This window comes from Rhinolophus sinicus, chromosome 3 (assembly GCF_057876585.1).
Source record: "Rhinolophus sinicus isolate RSI-liver-muscle chromosome 3, RSI-T2T, whole genome shotgun sequence".
Classification (NCBI taxonomy): domain Eukaryota; kingdom Metazoa; phylum Chordata; class Mammalia; order Chiroptera; family Rhinolophidae; genus Rhinolophus; species Rhinolophus sinicus.
The window spans coordinates 188,971,404-188,989,358 of record NC_142503.1 but is presented as its reverse complement, the minus strand read 5'-3'; the positions used below and the strand labels follow the sequence as shown (position 1 = coordinate 188,989,358).

Below are 17,955 nucleotides of genomic sequence, written 5' to 3'. Positions count from 1 at the left end.
TGCGCTGTCTGCTGTCTGATATCAGTGCCTAAGGCTTGGCCTTGCCATTCTGGAAAACACTGACAATGATAGGTATATAGTGCGAGCTATAGGGGCTTCATGTTTACGTTTCATGTATAATATATTTGGCTCCTTTAGAAGTTTTTTCATGGAGGGAAGGAAGCCAGCAATAAAGTACTTTACGTATATTACGTAGGCAATGTGTTTTAACCCTGTTTCCAACTTTCCAATTCTTAGCCTAAACCCCAACCCTATGTGATGCCGCCCCAACCCCAGCTGCATTATAACGGACACTATACAGAACCATACACTTCTTCCCAAGGTAAGGTGTACTAGTTCTCAAATGCCTTTCAAAATTATTTGAATAAATTATGATGATTTGGAGATCTCGACCCCCCACCCCCAACCAGGGTAATTTTTGGCTGAAGTTATATCCAAAATTGTCATGATTCTAGCCACCCTGGATTCATAGACTAAACCGCCATTATATTCAATTTCTTGCACATGTGTAGAGAATCTGCAGTACAGTAGTCCTCCTTTATCCACGGGGCATATGTTCTGAGACCCCCAGTGGATGCCTGAAACAGCGAGTAGTACCGAATCCTGTGTATACTCTGCTTTTTCCTATACATACATACCTATGATGTAGTTTAATTTACAAGTTAGGTACAGCAAAGATTAATACAATAACTAATAATAGAACAATTATAACAATATACCGTAGTAAAAGTTATGTGAATGTGGTCTTTCTCTCTCTCTCAAAACATCTGGAATTTTTCATTTAATATTTTCGGACCATGGTTGTCTGGTAAATGAAACTGCACAAAGTGAAACTATGAGTAAGAGGAGCTACTGTATTAATTTTTTTTAAAAGATTAAAGTTATTAAGGTAACATTGGTTAATAACATTATATAGATATCAGGTATACAACATTATAATTCAATATCTGTATACTCTATTGTGTGCCCACCATCCAAAGTCCTTTTGTTACCATATATTTGACCCACTTTACCTACTTTACCCTAACCCAACCCCCACCCCTATAAAAATCACTATTCTGCTATCAGTATCTGTGCGTTGTTTTTGTGTTTAGTTCACTTGTTACTTTTTTGTTTTATATTCCACATGTGAGTGAAATCATAGTGTTTGTCCTTTCCTGACTGACTTATTTCACTTATATAATACACTCAAGATCCATCCATGTTGCCACAAATGGCAATATTTCATCCTTTTTATGGTTGAGTAGTATTCCATTCTGTGTATGTGCGTGTGCGCATGCATGCACGCATCTTCTTTTTAAAGATTTTATTGGAGAAGGGGAACAGGACTTTATTGGGGAACAGTGCGTACTTCCAGGACTTTATTCCAAGTCAAGTTGTTGTCCTTTCAATCTTAGTTGTGGAGGGCGCAGCTCAGCTCCAGGTCCAGTTGCCGTTTTCCAGTTGCAGGGGGCACAGCCCACCATCCCTTGCGGGAGTTGAACCGGCAACCTTGTGGTTGAGAGGACGCAGTCCAACCAACTGAGCCATCTGGGAGCTCAGCTCAAGGTGCTGTGTTCAGTTTTAGTTGCAGGGGGCGCTGCCCACCATCCCTTGAGGAAGTCGAGGAATCAAACCGGCAACCTTGTGGTTGAGAGCCCACTGGCTCATGTGGGAATCGAACTGGCAGCCTTTGGCGTTAGGAGCACAGATCTCCAACCACCTGAGCCACCGGGCCGGCCCATGCACGCATCTCCTTGATCCATTGATAGACACTTAGGTTGTTTCCATGTTTTGGCTACTGTAAATAGTGCTGCAGTCATCTTTATGAAATAGTGTTTTCATATTTTGGGGGGGGGTAAACACCCAGAAGAGAAATTGCTGGATCATATGTGTTAAATTTTGATGCTCACGTGTTAAATTTTGATGCTCACGTGATCCCGAATTTGGTCCATTGGTGCTTCTTCAAGATGGTTCCTATTATGTCCTGTTAATATCCCCCCATTAATCTTTGAGTGCTTCCTTATTTTTCGGCACAAGATATCCCAGGTTCGTTTTGATTTCTCCCTGCCTGAGACCTTCCCATTGTAAAGGTTTAAACATTTTATTTTTATTTATTTTATTTTTCACTTGATTCGTGTAGGGAGCTGTATTTAAGATACCGCTTCCAAAGCTGAATCTCAAGCATTCGTTTAATAGACATTTACTCTCTACTCTGTTTACAAGGCTGTAGTATAAAGGCCAAGGAGATTTATGCAGAGAAGTCGTTCTACATCTTAAGAAGCTTAGAATCTAATAGCGGGGCATAAGACAATTACACAAATAACTTAAGTACAAAGAGAACGTGATTGTTTTGATGAACGAGAGCAAGCAATTCCTGTGCCGTTTGATAGAAAAATCACTCTCATCAGGCTGGGGAGATGGAGAAGGGCTTTCTGGACCTCGGAAGATGGGTGGGTTTCAACAGGTAGAGAGAGAGGGGATTGCTGATTGGGATTGCTGCTCCTGGTTTTGGGGGGTGGTGAATGCCGTGGCACAGAATGAGGAAGGGGTTTGGAGAGTAAAGTGGTCTAGTGGCCTTACATGGGGAACTGGTAGGAAGTGATGTGTGAAGGGCCCAGAAATGGGTTGTGACTATATGTGCCAGGTCTTATGGTAAAGATGAGAATTTCCATGCAGCGAGGTGGGCAGTAGGGAAGCAGTGCGGTGGGGTGTGGATTCCGAGAATGTCTACCTTGGGATGTTTTTCACCTTCACTATGCTCTCCTCATGGCACCTGCTCTTACTGGCTTTGCAACCCCATGCCCTCTCACTTCTGGGAAAAGGCTCTCTGAGTTGTTAGTGCTTCCTTCCTACCCATTTGTTTTCCTGAGTCTACAAACATGCTGCTACTTTTTCCTCTCCTCTCTTCCATCTATGGTTTGAATGATTCTTTTTCCTTTCTTCTTTTGCCCCACTTCTGAGAGTAACACCTGTGTGCTGCCTCTGGTTATCCGTTTACTCCTTCCGCCTTTGCTACTCTGTTCAAGCTGCCCTCTTGCAGGTCTTCAGCACCCTGCCCCCCGCCCACATCCTCCTGACATCAAACTGCAGCCTTCTCTCCTTGTTGAAAAATCTCTTCGCAGTGTGCCGGGCTCTGCCTCCTCCTCCTGCACCATCAGTGTTGTTCACTGCTCTGAGGTTTGTCCCTGGCCACCTTCCCTCCCCGTGCAGGCTTCCACACCAGGCTCACCCACATTTCAGATTTCAGCAAGGATGGCTGTCAAATCTATATTTCCCACCGGGAGCGATAGCATGTAAAGCCCTCAGTGGAGTGCCTGGCATGTGGTAGGCACACAGTAAATATTATCAGCTCTCACAGCTTGTGGAACGTTGATTGAAATATTAAATTGGAGCTCTTCACTCTGTAAGTCTGTCCCTTTTCTCATGTTCCTTACTTCATCTTTTTGATGAAGTCACTCTCCTGGCTCCTTGGATTCCAAACTGCGTGTAATTTTTCTTTTTTTGCCCTCAACTTCCAGTCAGTTAGAAATCGTATTGCCCCCGACTTCATATAACATCTGTTCCATATCCCCTCTGCCTGCCCCTCTGCTGCTGATCCATTGCAGTCTTTTTTTTTTTTCCAAACAAAGCTTTCACTAGCTGTTGCGTCACAGGAGTTGATTTCTTCAATCTCCACCCTCCCTGGTTCAGCCGACATACAGATGCCAGGCTCATCTCATCTACCTGATGACCATCCCCTTGCCTGGTATTCAACGCTCTCCACGATATTCCCTCATGTTACTGCTGCAGTCTTATTTCCCACTGTTCTCTTACTCCTTTCTAGCACCTGATACTCCAGCCAAACCGAGCGTGCCTTCTAGGAGTGGTCTCCGGCTTTGCCCTTGCTGCTCACCCAGAATGCCCCTATCCCACCTGCCTACATGCTGCCATCCAGTCAGGATAGGCTGGGTTGTGCTGTGGGAACAAACAGTGCCAAACTCTCAGTGGCTTACACAGCACAAGTTGCTTCTTGCTCAGGTTATCTGTCCATCACGCACTGGCAGGAGGATCCTGCTCCATGTCAGCCTACCTCAGGGCTTCAGGCTGCGGGAGCCTCTTCCATCTGGAATGTTGTTGGTCAGGGTGGCAGGGGGAAGGGAGCATGAAAACTGGCTGTCAACTCTCTGCTCACTTTCGCTTGACCATAACTAGTCACGTGGCTATGCCTGATCTCAGAGGTAAGGAGGCTGCTGATAAAGCTGGGCTGGCCTCCCCCACCCACCTCCCCCACCTGCAATGCCTACAACTGCACTTAAGGATTTACAGCTAGTTGGTGCTTGAACTGCTCAGCATCAGCGCGGCCACATCCCCACAGGAGGAGAAAGCAGAGTCTCGCCCAGTGCCTGGGTGGCATCTCTGCCCACAGCGCCCTAGAGTCCCAGAAGGTCTCTTTTGTCTCTAGTGAAACACATCTTTTTGACTTTCAGAAAAAGACAATGTTTCGTGACACAACTGTACTCTTACTGTTGGACTTAGATTTGATTGATCTTTATTGGGTGCCAAGTCCTGAATACCCCCGTTGCAGTAGGCGGAGCCATTGCCATTCTTTAGATGCGGAAGCCGGGGCTCCAGGAAATGACCTGCTCAGGGTCACTCAGCACGTGTGGGGAAAACAGGTCATTTCTGCATGGATTTTCATAAGTGACATTGCAAGTGTTATCCTTCAGGACCTATCTCAATGTTTGGAGTCATGGGTCCAGTCCAATTTAATACATTTTAAAACTGTCGTTTTAAAATACATTTAAAAATTTTTTTCCCCCTCCAGATAATCTCTTTGTGACCAACCAGAATGGCTACTATTGTCACTCTCAGACGAGTTTGGATCGAGCCCAGGCTGACCTCAGTGGTCGGATCCGAAACGGCAGTGTGTACAGCGCCCACAGCACGAATTCCTTAAATAACGCGCAGCCCTACCTGCAGCCCTCCCCCATGTCCTCCAACCCGAGCATCACTGGGAGCGACGTCATGAGAGCCGACTACGTGCCGTCTCACCGGCACAGCGCCCTGATACCCCCGTCGTACCGCCCGACCCCGGATTACGAGACGGTGATGAAGCAGCTCAACCGGGGGATGGCGCACGCCCAGCGGCAGAGCCACTCGCTCCGAAACCTCAGCATCGGCAACTCGTACGCGTACAGCAGGCCCGACGCGCTGGTCTACAGCCAGCCCGAGATCCGGGAGCACGCCCTGTTCGCCTCGCCCCCGTCGGCGCACTACCCGTTCAGTCTGAATTACAGTTTCCACAGCCAGTCTCCGTACCCCTACCCGGCAGAGCGGCGGCCGGTGGTGGGTGCGGTGAGCGTGCCCGAGCTGACCAACGTGCAGCTCCAGGCCCAGGACTACCCGGCCCCCAACATCATGAAGACGCAGGTGTACCGCCCACCCCCGCCCTACCCGTGCCCGCGGCCGGCCAACAGCACGCCCGACCTGTCCCGCCACCTCTACATCAGCAGCAGCAACCCGGATCTCATCACCCGGCGCGTGCACCACTCGGTGCAGACGTTCCAGGAGGACAGCCTGCCGGTGGCGCACTCCCTGCAGGAGGTCAGCGCGCCGCTCACGGCGGCCCGGCACGTCCCCTCGCAGAAGAGGAACAGCGTGGAGATCGCCGGCCTCACGCACAGCTTGGAAGGCCTGAGGCTCAAGGAGAGGACCATGTCGGCCTCGGCCGCAGATGTGGCCCCGCGGGCTATGGCCGCAGGCTCCCAGCCAAGCGTTTTCATGGAAAGAACAAAACGCGGAGAGACAGACGAGCCGGAAGGGCCGAGATACGGTCATAACAAGTCTCTGTCCGAGGCCACGATGCTGATACACAGCAGTGAGGAGGAGGACGACTTGGAGGAGGAGCGCAGCGCACGTGCGGGGCTGTCCCCGCGGGCACGTGAGCCCCGCAGCGGCTGCTCCTGCGCCCCAGTCACACCGGCCGTCGGCCCGCTGCACATCCTGGAGCCCAAGTCCCACGTCACAGAGGCAGAGCGGAGGGCGACGGAGGGCAGCCCCCTGCACATGCTTGTGGAGGCCCAGCGGCCCAGGAGGGACGGGCTGCTGACGCCGTCCATGTCCGAGTCCGACCTCACCACGTCGGGCAGGTACCGCGCCCGCAGGGACTCGCTGAAGAAGAGGCCGGTGTCGGACCTCCTCTCGGGAAAGAAGAACATCGTTGAAGGACTCCCTCCGTTAGGGGTGAGCGAGCGGTGTGCCGTGTGCCTCTGTCAGTCTTTCCTTTGACTCATTGCTTCTGACGTTTTTTTCACCTTTTTTTTCCCTTTTAACTTTTATAATTGACCCCCGACCCCCACCTCCACCCTCCATTTGATTCTGTTTTTGTCTTATTTGGAACACATTTCAGTTTGATCACCTGTGGAAATAATGGGGCTTGCTTAGAATTTCAGTATTTTTTCTAGAGGTTATTAGATGAAGTGAAAATGTAAATGTAGGAGGCTCTGTGGAATGGAATAGGAGGAATGAAAGAAGTGTTGCCACAATGCAGTGTGAGGGAAACGGCAGTTAGGATTTCATGACTTCAGCCGCATTGCTTTAACAGCACCCTGAGCTGATGCCTCAGCCCAGGGCTGCATTTGCTTGGTTTGCTGGCGCGATGTCTGAGAGCAGCAGCCACGGAAGTGTTCCTCCTGTGTCCTTGTGTTGGAGCCCTGTGGATACAGCCTCAGAGGCTTGGCCACGATCTCTGAGGGCTGGAGAGCGATTCTGGAGTTGGGAACGTGGCACTTTGTCAAGAGAGCTCCAGGTCTCTTTAATAAAAAGAAAGATTAAATGAACTAAGAACCCAAGGAAGGTCCCGTGTAGAAAATGCAGCTCTTTAATATTCAGCTTAACAAGTAACCATGAACTAGTTAAGCACTTCTTACCAACTGGAAGCAAAATAGAAAAGAGCAAAACATCATCTCTGTCATTCCCAGAGCAGTTGCCATGTGCCCAGCATGTCATCTGCTTTACTGTGTCCAATTTACAACAGGTCTATTGTTCCTGCCAATGAGGAAATAGACTCTGAGATATTAAGTAGCATTCCCAAGGTCACATAGCTAGTGAGGGGCTGAAGTGGAATTTTAAACCCATGTTTATCTGTGCAACCTGTTCTCTTATCTTCTACACTGTTCTACATAGAGTTATAGTGTATGTAATATTTTATTAAGTAGCAATTGCTTATCTAAGCCTTGCTGTTCTCTGTCTTTCCATTGAAACCTTTTAACTTGGAGTCCCCAAGCTTTGGCCAAGCATTTGTGACTGTCATGTCAGCGGGTCTACTCTAAGTCATCCTGCTGCGTTGCTCAGGTTTCCAGCTGCTCATGCCCGTGTGTCCACACCCCGTGCCCTGCACTGTGGCCAAGCCAAAGAGATTAACCTATGCATTCCACCTCCTCCTGGCTCCCAGTGTCCTGGCAGCTAGGACATTTCCTCCCTCCCCCCACCCCGCCAATTTTTGCAAACTCGGACTTGAGGGCCCATGACAAGTGTGGTTCTGGCCTAGTATTTAAACTCCTTTGAGATGCTATAAACCTCTTTATGAGCAGGAAAACAAATTCACACAATATTATGGTGCTCATGAAATAGATAAGTATACATAGACTAAAACAATAGTGCCATGGATTTAAATGTGTTTTAATGAATGTTGGGTTTGAATTTCAAGTTTATTATTTAATTTTTGGGGGGAGTCCATTCTTATTCACCTACCTGAACAGTGGAAGCCAGTGTGTGAGGTTGGCCGAAGTGCAGGGACGGACTCATGATCAGAGGTGCAGGGTAGGGACAACGCTGAGGATGCTGCTTCCGCAGTCAGGGGTTGAGACCCTGGGCCAGCTGCACAGGGCCTGTTAATGCTTGTCCCTAATCACGCCAAGAATGTCCATTATTTTTATGAGCGACCGGAGTCTTTTTTCCCAGGTCATCCTTGTTTTTGAGTACGGTCCAGTATTCAGGCCTATTGTCCCTGAATGTTTTTAATGGGCTTAGAAAGTTCTGCGAAATCTGAGGGCTTCAATCAATTTGATTCTCTAAAAATACACATTTTTTTTCTCATTGACTTTTGAGACCTACAGTATTAATAAAATTATGTAATTGGATTATGTTTTCATTCCCCTTTTCCAATAAGGGACTTTCCTTGCTCGAAAAACGGGTATGGCAGCTGTGGCCAGGAGAAAAGAGTGGACCTAAGAGTGGAAAAACTGTGTCTGAGTCTAGACTCGGCCATTTTTGTTTTTAGTTCTCTGCTCAGTGGGCCAGACCCTTCGTGCACCAGAACCTCAGCTTCTCCGTCTGTCACACAGGGACAGTCGTCTCTGCTCTGCCCGCTGGGGCATTGTGTTAAGTCCCACAGAGGCATGAAAAACGCTTTCTGAATTCTGTGATGCAGCACAACTGATTTTAATGAAAGATAGTTTTTTATTGTTTTGACACTGATTACCATCGCTCTATACGAAGAGGCCTTGGACAAGCTATTTAATGTCTCTGACTCCGTTTTCTCATTTGTAAAGGAAGATGACTCGACTCCTAAGAGTTGTTGGAGGGATAGAGAGGTCCTGACATAGAGAAAGTGCTAGGTCAAATTTAACTTATTACTGTAAGGTTGCATCATGCATTTAACTTCCTGGCTTCCCAAGAATTAAAGAGCTCAACCCTGTACTAAACCTTCTGACCCCTTATAATAACACAGGTTTGCCATTATGTTGTTTGTTACAATAAACCAACTTAGTTCACTTGCTAATGGGAATTAAGGTTATAGAGGTTTAGTATTAAAAAGTGAAATAAATTGTAGAAAAGCAGGAACATTTTAGAATGCTCCACCCATCTCCACCTCCAGGGATTTGATTGCTATCTGAAAATGGAAGACTGGTTGGAGTGCTCATATAGCCTCATAAAGATTTTTTCTGTTGCACTCTTAGTATTGTGTTCTCTCATAAGAAATCACTGTGCAGGTTCTGCTTGGACTCTTAATGGCTAAGTAAGGGGCATTTGAGGCTACTTTTGACTATATGCCCCTTTCTTCAAATAACAGTGTCAGAACGGAACTTACAGCTAATCAACTTCGTGCAGCACCTCCGTGCTGGGCATTTTGACTCATTTTCAGAGAAGTGCTGGAGCCACCTCATACTGGCCGACAAGAGCTGCTAAATTTTCAGGACTCTTGTAAGCCAGTTGATGTTACTTTGAGATTGACCATGGTGGGAGTGTCTGCACCACGGAAACTGGCAAACTTTGCTGATCAGAACTTCCTGCCCTGGACAGCCAGTTGTTAAACATTGGCCAGCATACTACTATTTTCTGCACACGTTAGAATCATGAATTTTTCACCTGTATGGGAACCTTTTAGTCTTCCTCTCTCCCTCTGTTCCTGTCTCCTACTCCTCCCTCCCTCCCAGGCTGGGCAAGCTGGTTTCATTTATGAGACAGAACTGAGAAAACTGTTTCTTTCAAATTGAGGCTACTGTCGTTACAGTTATTATGGCTTCCAAGGAGGCGTAGACTATCTAAGGAGACTTAGCATTCTTGGGTTTGTTTGCCTTAGAGAAGAAAAATCATTAGCTTTAGCAATAACTTTAGGAAACACCTGTTTTCAGGAGACAGACTTCTGCTGATGCTTCTCTGACATCCCATCCTCCTGGTGTCCCGAAGGAGATTTCAGCCCTGTTTTCTTTTTCTGGTTTAAACATGTGGCGGTTTTGAGAGGTGTGGTGATCCACTCCAGGTCACAAACGTCTGCAACATAGTGTAGAACAGAATAAAGAGAGCTGCCACAGAAAACAATTATTATTATTTTTTCAGTATGATTTAAAGAACTAATTTTTATTTTTTAAAAATTACAAAAGCTTATTGCGATCAGGTGATTACTTAAAAAACCCTTTTTCTGGACAGCAGCTGATTTTTTTGATGTGCCATATTTTGAAATTTGGGAGTTTGTTTAGGAATGCTGTCTGCCTGGCCTCACCTTTCATTACAACAGAACCCTGAAACCAACTGCATTTCAAAACCGACTATCTGGAAGACTTATCAGGGCTTTGGCCTTGAAAGGAATGTCTTCCTCCTAATGTTTGTTAAACAAAGGTGTGTGTGCTTGTGTGGAGTGTAATTTCTCCTCTGGTTGTTGACAAAGGAGACTGTTTCCAGTCTTCAGTCCAATGAAATTTCTTTTCAAAGGAGGTTGTGTTTGTGTATGTTTCATATATACATATAAATATTTTTATAGGGAATGAAAAAGAGCCGAGTAGATGCCAAAAAAATTGGCCCTCTCAAATTGGCTGCCCTGAATGGACTCTCCCTATCTCGATTGCCTCTGCCCGATGAGGGAAAGGAAGTACCTGCCAGAGCCACTAACGATGAGAGGGTACGTATGAGACACACGCGCTGTGTCCCTTCTTGGGTGGTGGATAAAATGCTCCAAAACTGCTTCCTGAGATGTTAGTGAATTTTCCAGCACCTTTAATAATCATAAATGAGTGTTCAGGAATTTTGTAAGTGACCTCAAAATGGGGGGAATTTTATAGCTAATGTCTTACTAGATAATTTCAGGCTAGAATGTTGATTTGCTGTTGTTTCTGAGTGTTCTTTACCTTTTTCCAGCTACCTGGCAGTATTGATTTTTGATGGCCTTAAAGTTCAAGGAAACCTACAAATGTCTATGAGTACACGCAGGAAGGAAAGCAGACACTAACTGCTTTCCTTTTATTGAAAAATGTATCTCAAAAGTAAAGGGTTAACTGAATTTTTCAAAGCTTCTTTTGTGACTGAGACAGGCATGATAATCGAATTTGCTTACAATTGGATCCTGGAGATCGTTTCCAGTATTTACTGCCGTTTTCAGGTTTTTAAAAATATATAATTATGTGTTATAAAACTGAAGCATTTGTGCATAGATTTTGGAACTGATTATTCTACTCTGGGATTTACTGTTTTCCAGGAGGATTTTCTGTTTCACAGGGGTCACAAATAAAGTGACCATAAATTTAGAGAAAATGAATTCAACAAATTGCTTTAGGCTAAGTTTCACCTTTAAAGAGAACTTTGCATTTATTTCTCACCAGTAAGGTCATTTCATTTGTTGGTGTCACGGCTTATTAAAAATTTAACTTTGGTTGCACCTAGAATTTTCAGTATTAGATAATGCGAGACTTGAAGCAGAAAACGAGATTTCAAATGTATAGTCAAAAGGCAGCTGTGGCATGTCACTATATTCATATTATGCCACGTATTTTTTTACAGTGTAAAATTCTGGAACAGCGGTTAGACCAGGGAATGGTATTCACAGAATATGAAAGGATCCTTAAAAAACGGCTGGTTGATGGGGAGTGCTCAACCGCACGCCTCCCTGAAAATGCAGAAAGAAATCGGTTCCAAGACGTCCTTCCCTATGATGATGCCAGAGTGGAGTTGGTCCCAACCAAAGAAAACAATACCGGTTACATCAACGCGTCTCATGTGAAGGTGAGAGGAGTGTTTAGAATAATAAACAGGATGTGAAGTTTCGAGTTCAGTTATGAGAACGTTAGAATTGTATTCATGTTTGTCTTCTAAAAACACCCTAGTTTTGAATCATTGTGAGAAGCGATATTATTGCTGGGAAATCCATACACCAGGGCTGGCTGGAAAGTGTTTGCCTGCAGAGCCAAAGCCATCTGTCCTCTCTCCGGGGGGCAAACCCCTCTGCCCCCAGCAGTGCCACCAGGACTCGAAGCGCTGATTAGCCCAGCCGTAGGACTTTGTCCTAAATCTGAAGGCTTCTTGCCAGCTCATAAATGCTCTAAGGAGCAAGCAGAATTGATTTTTCCTCATGACAAACCTACATGCATTTTTATGTAACAAAAGCGGGTTTTTTGGTGTGTTCACCAAAGCTTTTACTTACCATGGTGCCATCTGTTCTCTTTCATACTCCAGTAATTATTTTTAAACATTATTTTGTTCTTCCAAGAAGCAGTCCTACTCCCCCCCTCCCCCCCCGGAAGTAGTATAACGCCATTTAACTGAGTAACGTTACATCCATTAAAATGGAAAAAGTGATGATGCACAACAGGTAGTGAGGAAACCAGACGTCTGCTCTCTCTTCTCCGTCACTGTGTACTTTGCTCATGCTGGCTGCAGGGTCAGTGCTTCATTTTGGGAAGGAGAGATTTCCTTATAGTGAGTGAATTAGTGTCTATGGTCAGGTGTTGTTTTTCTTCTCTCCCACATTTTATTGTGTTTGCAAGTGATATTGGACATGAGCGTTTTCACACTTGAGGCTTTCGAGAGACCTGGCAGTCTGCCTGCGAATGCTGGTATCCTCGATGGTCTTTGGGAATCCATGCACATGCTCTTCATTATGGACATAATTTATTTAAAAAGCAAGCATTTCTTTGGAATAACTCATGCAGTCGCTCTTGACTGATGGACGCAAACTGAATAATGTTGTAGTTCTGTAGTGGCATTTCAGAATCTTCAGAGGCAACCTGAAGAACAGTGGAAAGTCCGAGCTTCAGACATGCTGGGCCCACTGCTCACCAGTGTGGGACCTCATGGCGCTCACTTCTGAATAGAGAACCGCTGACGCCTCCCCCTGAGGCTCCCCATCAGACCCATCCTCCTTGGTTCTTGTTCGCTGTGCAACTGGCACCAGCAGGGCGCCTGTCGCTGAGTGGGCGTGGGGTGAGAGGATGTGGGTGTGAGTCGGGGCTGGCGCCTGAAATGAGTGCGTGGGTGGACCAGTGCTTGGCCGGGCTTTTACGTTCAGCGGGCACTCGGAAAAGTGATTGCTGTCACTGAGTCCCCGTGGAGCTGGGATTTAACCCAGATCCCCTGACTCCAAAGCCAGTAATCATTATGTTAGACTGTTCTCAAGGAGGTTAAACCTTAAGTGGAAACTTAGTGTCATTAAAGCGGGTGAACTTGACTCAGAAGTTCAGAGGTGAGACCTCTTTAAGTTGGAAGGTATTTTTCCCCTAGAAATCTGATATTTAACTGGTTTTGTCTTAACTGCTAATACTTTTTCCAGTGTGTTTAGTACTTCATGAGGGGAAATTTTGTTCCAAAGTTGGGGTACTGTGATGTTGATATTTTTATAAGAGGAGGAACCATAACAGCAGCGATAACATCTACTTACTGAGTACTGATTATGTGTCCGGCAACATATACCGGGGGTGCCAAAAAAATGTAAACAAGTGGACACTTTGGTCAGCGTTGCTCGAGCAGTAGTTCTCCGTAATCAGAAGTGTCTGGACGCTGATGGTAACCACTTTGAGCACCTCTTGTAATTGCAGAAGTCAAATGTGACTTGTATTCATCTTTTGTTATCGGTGTATATTGAGTATTACAATTTTAATACAGTCTTCCTTTCTTAAAATGTATATACTTTTTTTGAGCACCCTCTGTATATTGGGTTCTGGCAACAACCCTATAAGGGTCGGTAGTGTTTTTATTTTATATGTGAGAACTGATATTCAGAGAGGTTAAGCAAATTGCCCCAGGTCACATAGATATTGTGTGAATTCACCGTACATAGCTTTATTAAGATGTCAGTAATAGAAATTGTACTAACAAGGAAAAAGATGAAAGCCTTTCTTTATTCTGCTCAATAACTCAGTTCACTTTTTAGTATTACTGTGAACAAATGTACATCCATGCACATACACATACATGTCTTATACACACACACACTAATTCTTTGACCTTTTCTAATCGTAGGTCTCTGTCAGTGGAATTGAATGGGATTATATTGCCACACAGGGGCCATTGCAGAATACCTGTCAGGACTTTTGGCAGATGGTGTGGGAACAGGGAATTGCAATCATAGCAATGGTGACAGCAGAAGAGGTAAGTACTCATTGTTCTTACTTGATTTTCTCAGCCTCAACTGAAAAGTTAATGTTGATCATGGGGGATCCCAACCTTTAGAGAGAAAGGCAGGTGGGATTGCGGTTCCGCCTCTCAGACACGCCGTCCATGTGAAAGGGCTTCTTTTGCCGGCTCTGGTGTTGGGTTTTGACGGTCCATGTACTTGTCTCTAACAGGAGGGTGGAAGGGAGAAGAGCTTTAGATACTGGCCACGGCTTGGTTCCAGGCACAACACCGTCACCTATGGAAGGTTTAAGATCACAACCCGGTTCCGCACAGACTCCGGCTGCTACGCCACCACGGGCTTGAAGATGAAGCACCTTCTCACGGGGCAGGAGAGGACAGTCTGGCACCTGCAGTACACAGACTGGCCTGAGCACGGCTGTCCGGAGGACCTCAAGGGGTTTTTATGTAAGTGTCTTCATTGCCAGCACAGCCTCTGCTGGAGCTGTTAGCTCAGCCACAGGGAGGAAGACGCATGCTCCCGACGTACTTCCTTTATGTTGTCTCGTATAAACTTTGGACTTGTTTTAAAACAAAATTTAAAGTATTATGGGAAGGATGAACAAAAGATGGTTTTAAAATATATTTGGTAGCAGTAGAACGCTAGAACTGACTCTTAGTTTCTCCTCCAATTCATTCTGTAGATGAGAAAATGGAAGGCCAGGCAGAGTCAGTGACTCACCCAAGACCACACTGTCCGTTCGGGGTTGGGCCTTGGGTTAACTGCAGCCGGGGCCCTTTACCTGGAGTCCACTCGGTCAGTGGAGAAAATCTGAAAGCTGTCAATTTGATATGCCTTAATCCCTGAGTATTTTTCTATTTCCTTGGTATTTCACAGCATACCTTGAAGAGATCCAGTCTGTTCGACGCCATACGAATAGCACAAGCGAACCAAAGAGCCCCAACCCTCCTTTACTGGTCCACTGCAGTGCTGGGGTGGGAAGGACTGGCGTCGTCATTTTGTCAGAGATCATGATCGCCTGCCTGGAACACAATGAGGTGCTTATTTCCTTTTGTTGGTGTGGGGAGAAGTGGGCCAGGCTCGAGGCTGGGGAGAGAGGAACCTGGTGACCTAACAGCGCTTTCTGAATGAGGCTCCTTGGGTTTTTAATAGAAGATGCTAAGATAGACAGGGGACTCCTGTCTCGTAGCCACATTTCTGCTAGGACATCCCCCCCTCCTTTCTCTCTCCGGGGGATACATTACCCTCATCACTGTTTCTCTCAATCTAGGTGCTAGACATCCCAAGGGTGCTGGACATGCTGAGGCAGCAGAGAATGATGATGGTGCAGACCCTCTGCCAGTACACGTTCGTATACAGAGTTCTCATCCAGTTCTTGAAAAGCTCAAGGCTCATATAAGCTCCCACGCTTCTTAAGGGGACCCGATCACATGAAGCGTTTACAGCTAAAGAAAAGTGCTTATCTAACTCATACTTTCTCCTCGACACCCATCCACGCAGAAGGCTACACCTGGAAGTGAAGGACGGCACGAATGGCAGCGCACTGAGGAAGTATGCAGAGCAGGAGGCTGAAGAGGGCACGTCTTACCTGGGAACGATGCCCAAGAAGCAGCACTGGGTGTCGAGGGCGTTGCCCTGCTCCGGTCGGTCTGATTTGCACACATTTTGGAGATTGTATTTTCCAGACAATTCTGTATTTTATTGAAGCTATGCTGGGCAATTCTGGCAATCATTAAGGCGCATAGATTTGTATCTGAAAGAAGTTTTTGATAATGGTTTATTTTATGACTAAAATATTTGTGGTTTTCTTGTCGAGAAACTGAATTTTCCATGGGGATAACCCACAGATATGAGTGGTCCCTTTGTAACTGTGTATTTAAAACCATGTTATTGTCTTTGTTATTTTTTAAAAAGCCTCGGGTACCTAAAGCAGTTTAGTTACCAAATCCAAACTATAAGAAGAATCTAAAAGTGTTATTTTGAAACATTTAGACATTTTTATATTCAGAAATGTTTTTATCCTAAAAATTCTATATATTTGTACCTTCTATATTTTCCAGACAAGAGTTCAACTCATTAAGGTACTGAGATGAGTCAGTTAAGGGGGAAGTTGGGGATGAAGCACATTATTTAAAAATGTAAGAGAATAATCAGATTTACCATTTTTTTTTTCAGTATTATTTGTAAGACTAAATGAGTTTGATTTTTCTGGTTGAAAATGAAGTGAGAAACAATTGCATAGGACGGTTTTAAGCACTTTTTTTGTGAAAAACAATAAATCTGAGTTTTAATATATGTGTTGCTTTCCAGATGAAATGCTAACAATGGACGTTGTGTCAGAAGAAGTGTTTTGGAATAGATAAAGAGTAAGGGTATGTAGGAGGACTGGGACAGAGTGTGTGCAGGATGGTAAATGCAAGATGCCTGTGTCTTTACAGAAACGCAGTGTTATCCATCCTCAGACTGAGATGCTGGGATGGAGAGTGGGGGCTGATCCCCCGGAGGGAGGGATCCCCAGGAAATTCAAGGCCTGTCACTGTCAGTGACTCACTTGTTTCCTTGGAGTTATTCCACCTAAACCTCCATTCTTTTTTACAAACAAAATCAAGTTTATATTAGCATTAAAAGAAGCCTTGAAGAGGCTTTATTTTCTTTTGGTTGTAAGAAGAGTTAGTAATAGTTTCACCTCGTCTTCCAAAACCACAACCCAAACTTGTGGGAGTATGGGAGATTGCTGTGCTATTTCAAGAGGTACTTGAGTTTTAGCTCCCTCATCCCCTAACTTTACCCCTGAGGTCAGTTTTAGCTTCTTAGTCCCTCTTCCCCCATCCCAGTGGGCAGAACCAGGCTGAATTAGAGGGGGAGAGTGTGGCCTTTGGCTCAGGCTAAGATGGCCTTGTCACTGGGAGAGGTGAGTAGGTGAGGACTAACCGGTACGTTTCACAGAGGAGCCATCTCTGTATTCCCTCCTCTGAGGCTACCACTCCAAAATATAGAGCTTCCAAAATGTCAAATCTAGGGCTGTTTCCCCAAAATACAATATCCTAGGGCTGATTCCAATTCCCATGTTAACTCCTAAAGCAGTTTAACTTACTATTGAGACCAGCAGGTATGTGTTATCAGCTGTGAGATAGGCTTTCCTTCATACAGTGCAGATCTGCCTCACTCTGAGTTACTCAGAAACCAACCACTGAAGAGGAAAAGTCGGAAGATATTAGTGAAAAGGAGTATTGAAAGTGAGTACATTTGAAACAAATTAGGAACAAAATGTTAATTTTAAATCTAAAATTGATTTTAAGAGTTATGTTTAAAGCACAATAGACGCAAGTATAAATATTCAGAAGAAGCTCTCCAAGAGAATGGAATGAACTTCTTTTTTATGGTAATATTTCTCATTCCCATACTGTTTAAAGGGACAGGAGTGTTTCTGATTATTTTTTTCATCCATCGTGTGTTTTTAAAAAAATGCTTTTCTGTGAGGTTTAAACATTTTAAAATGTCCCACTGACAATAACATATTGTAAAACAAAAATCTAAAGAGTAATATATGGTATATTTGTGTTCCTGTTGTAATAATTTGATTATAAGAAAATCAAGAGGGCTAAATTATACTGTTTAAATGTCACCTTTATAATGTTGCATGTTTGACATAGCTTCTAAGACCCATGTAATTTTTTGTCCCTTTTGAATTTTTAAACTTTTAATTACAGTTAGTGAATATGAAAGTATTTCTGAATAAAAATGAATCTATATTACTAGACTTGGAAATTATGTGATTTTCGAGAGTGAACTGTAAAACATTGAGGTTTCACAGCTTTACCCCGACTGAATAGAGGATGTTACTGTGTGTCAAACTTTTAGTATCTTAGTGTCTTGTAGTTCCTTGATATTATTAATTTGAAATCAGAATTACCAAAATGTACATTTTCACAAAATGTTTCCACTGTTTCAACTTACATATTCTCCTTCAGTTATAAACCGATGTTTTCCACTGATCAATTTTGGCACCTCTGGCATCAGTTTTCCTGATTAGTGGGGGTCTTTCGATGAAATATTCTAGGTGATACTTTTGAACACAAAGTTCATTTTAAAATATCATTTGCAATGTTAATTGCAGTCATTATTAATTACTTCTGGAACACCTACTGTGA

General features: G+C 44.6%; 1 protein-coding gene across 1 annotated transcript in view; it reads left to right on the top strand.

Moving 5' to 3' along the window:
- The window catches only part of PTPN21 (protein tyrosine phosphatase non-receptor type 21), a 66,714-nt gene extending 49,150 nt beyond the window's left edge, over positions 1 to 17,564 (top strand). Inside the window, exons 12-19 of the mRNA XM_074327076.2 lie at positions 238 to 322; positions 4,787 to 6,204; positions 10,223 to 10,360; positions 11,236 to 11,457; positions 13,690 to 13,818; positions 14,016 to 14,250; positions 14,681 to 14,841; positions 15,075 to 17,564. Of these exons, the coding sequence (XP_074183177.2) occupies positions 238 to 322; positions 4,787 to 6,204; positions 10,223 to 10,360; positions 11,236 to 11,457; positions 13,690 to 13,818; positions 14,016 to 14,250; positions 14,681 to 14,841; positions 15,075 to 15,203 (2,517 nt within the window). The 3' untranslated portion in view covers positions 15,204 to 17,564. The remainder of the gene's footprint in view (positions 1 to 237; positions 323 to 4,786; positions 6,205 to 10,222; positions 10,361 to 11,235; positions 11,458 to 13,689; positions 13,819 to 14,015; positions 14,251 to 14,680; positions 14,842 to 15,074) is intronic.
- The last annotated feature ends 391 nt before the right edge of the window (positions 17,565 to 17,955 follow it).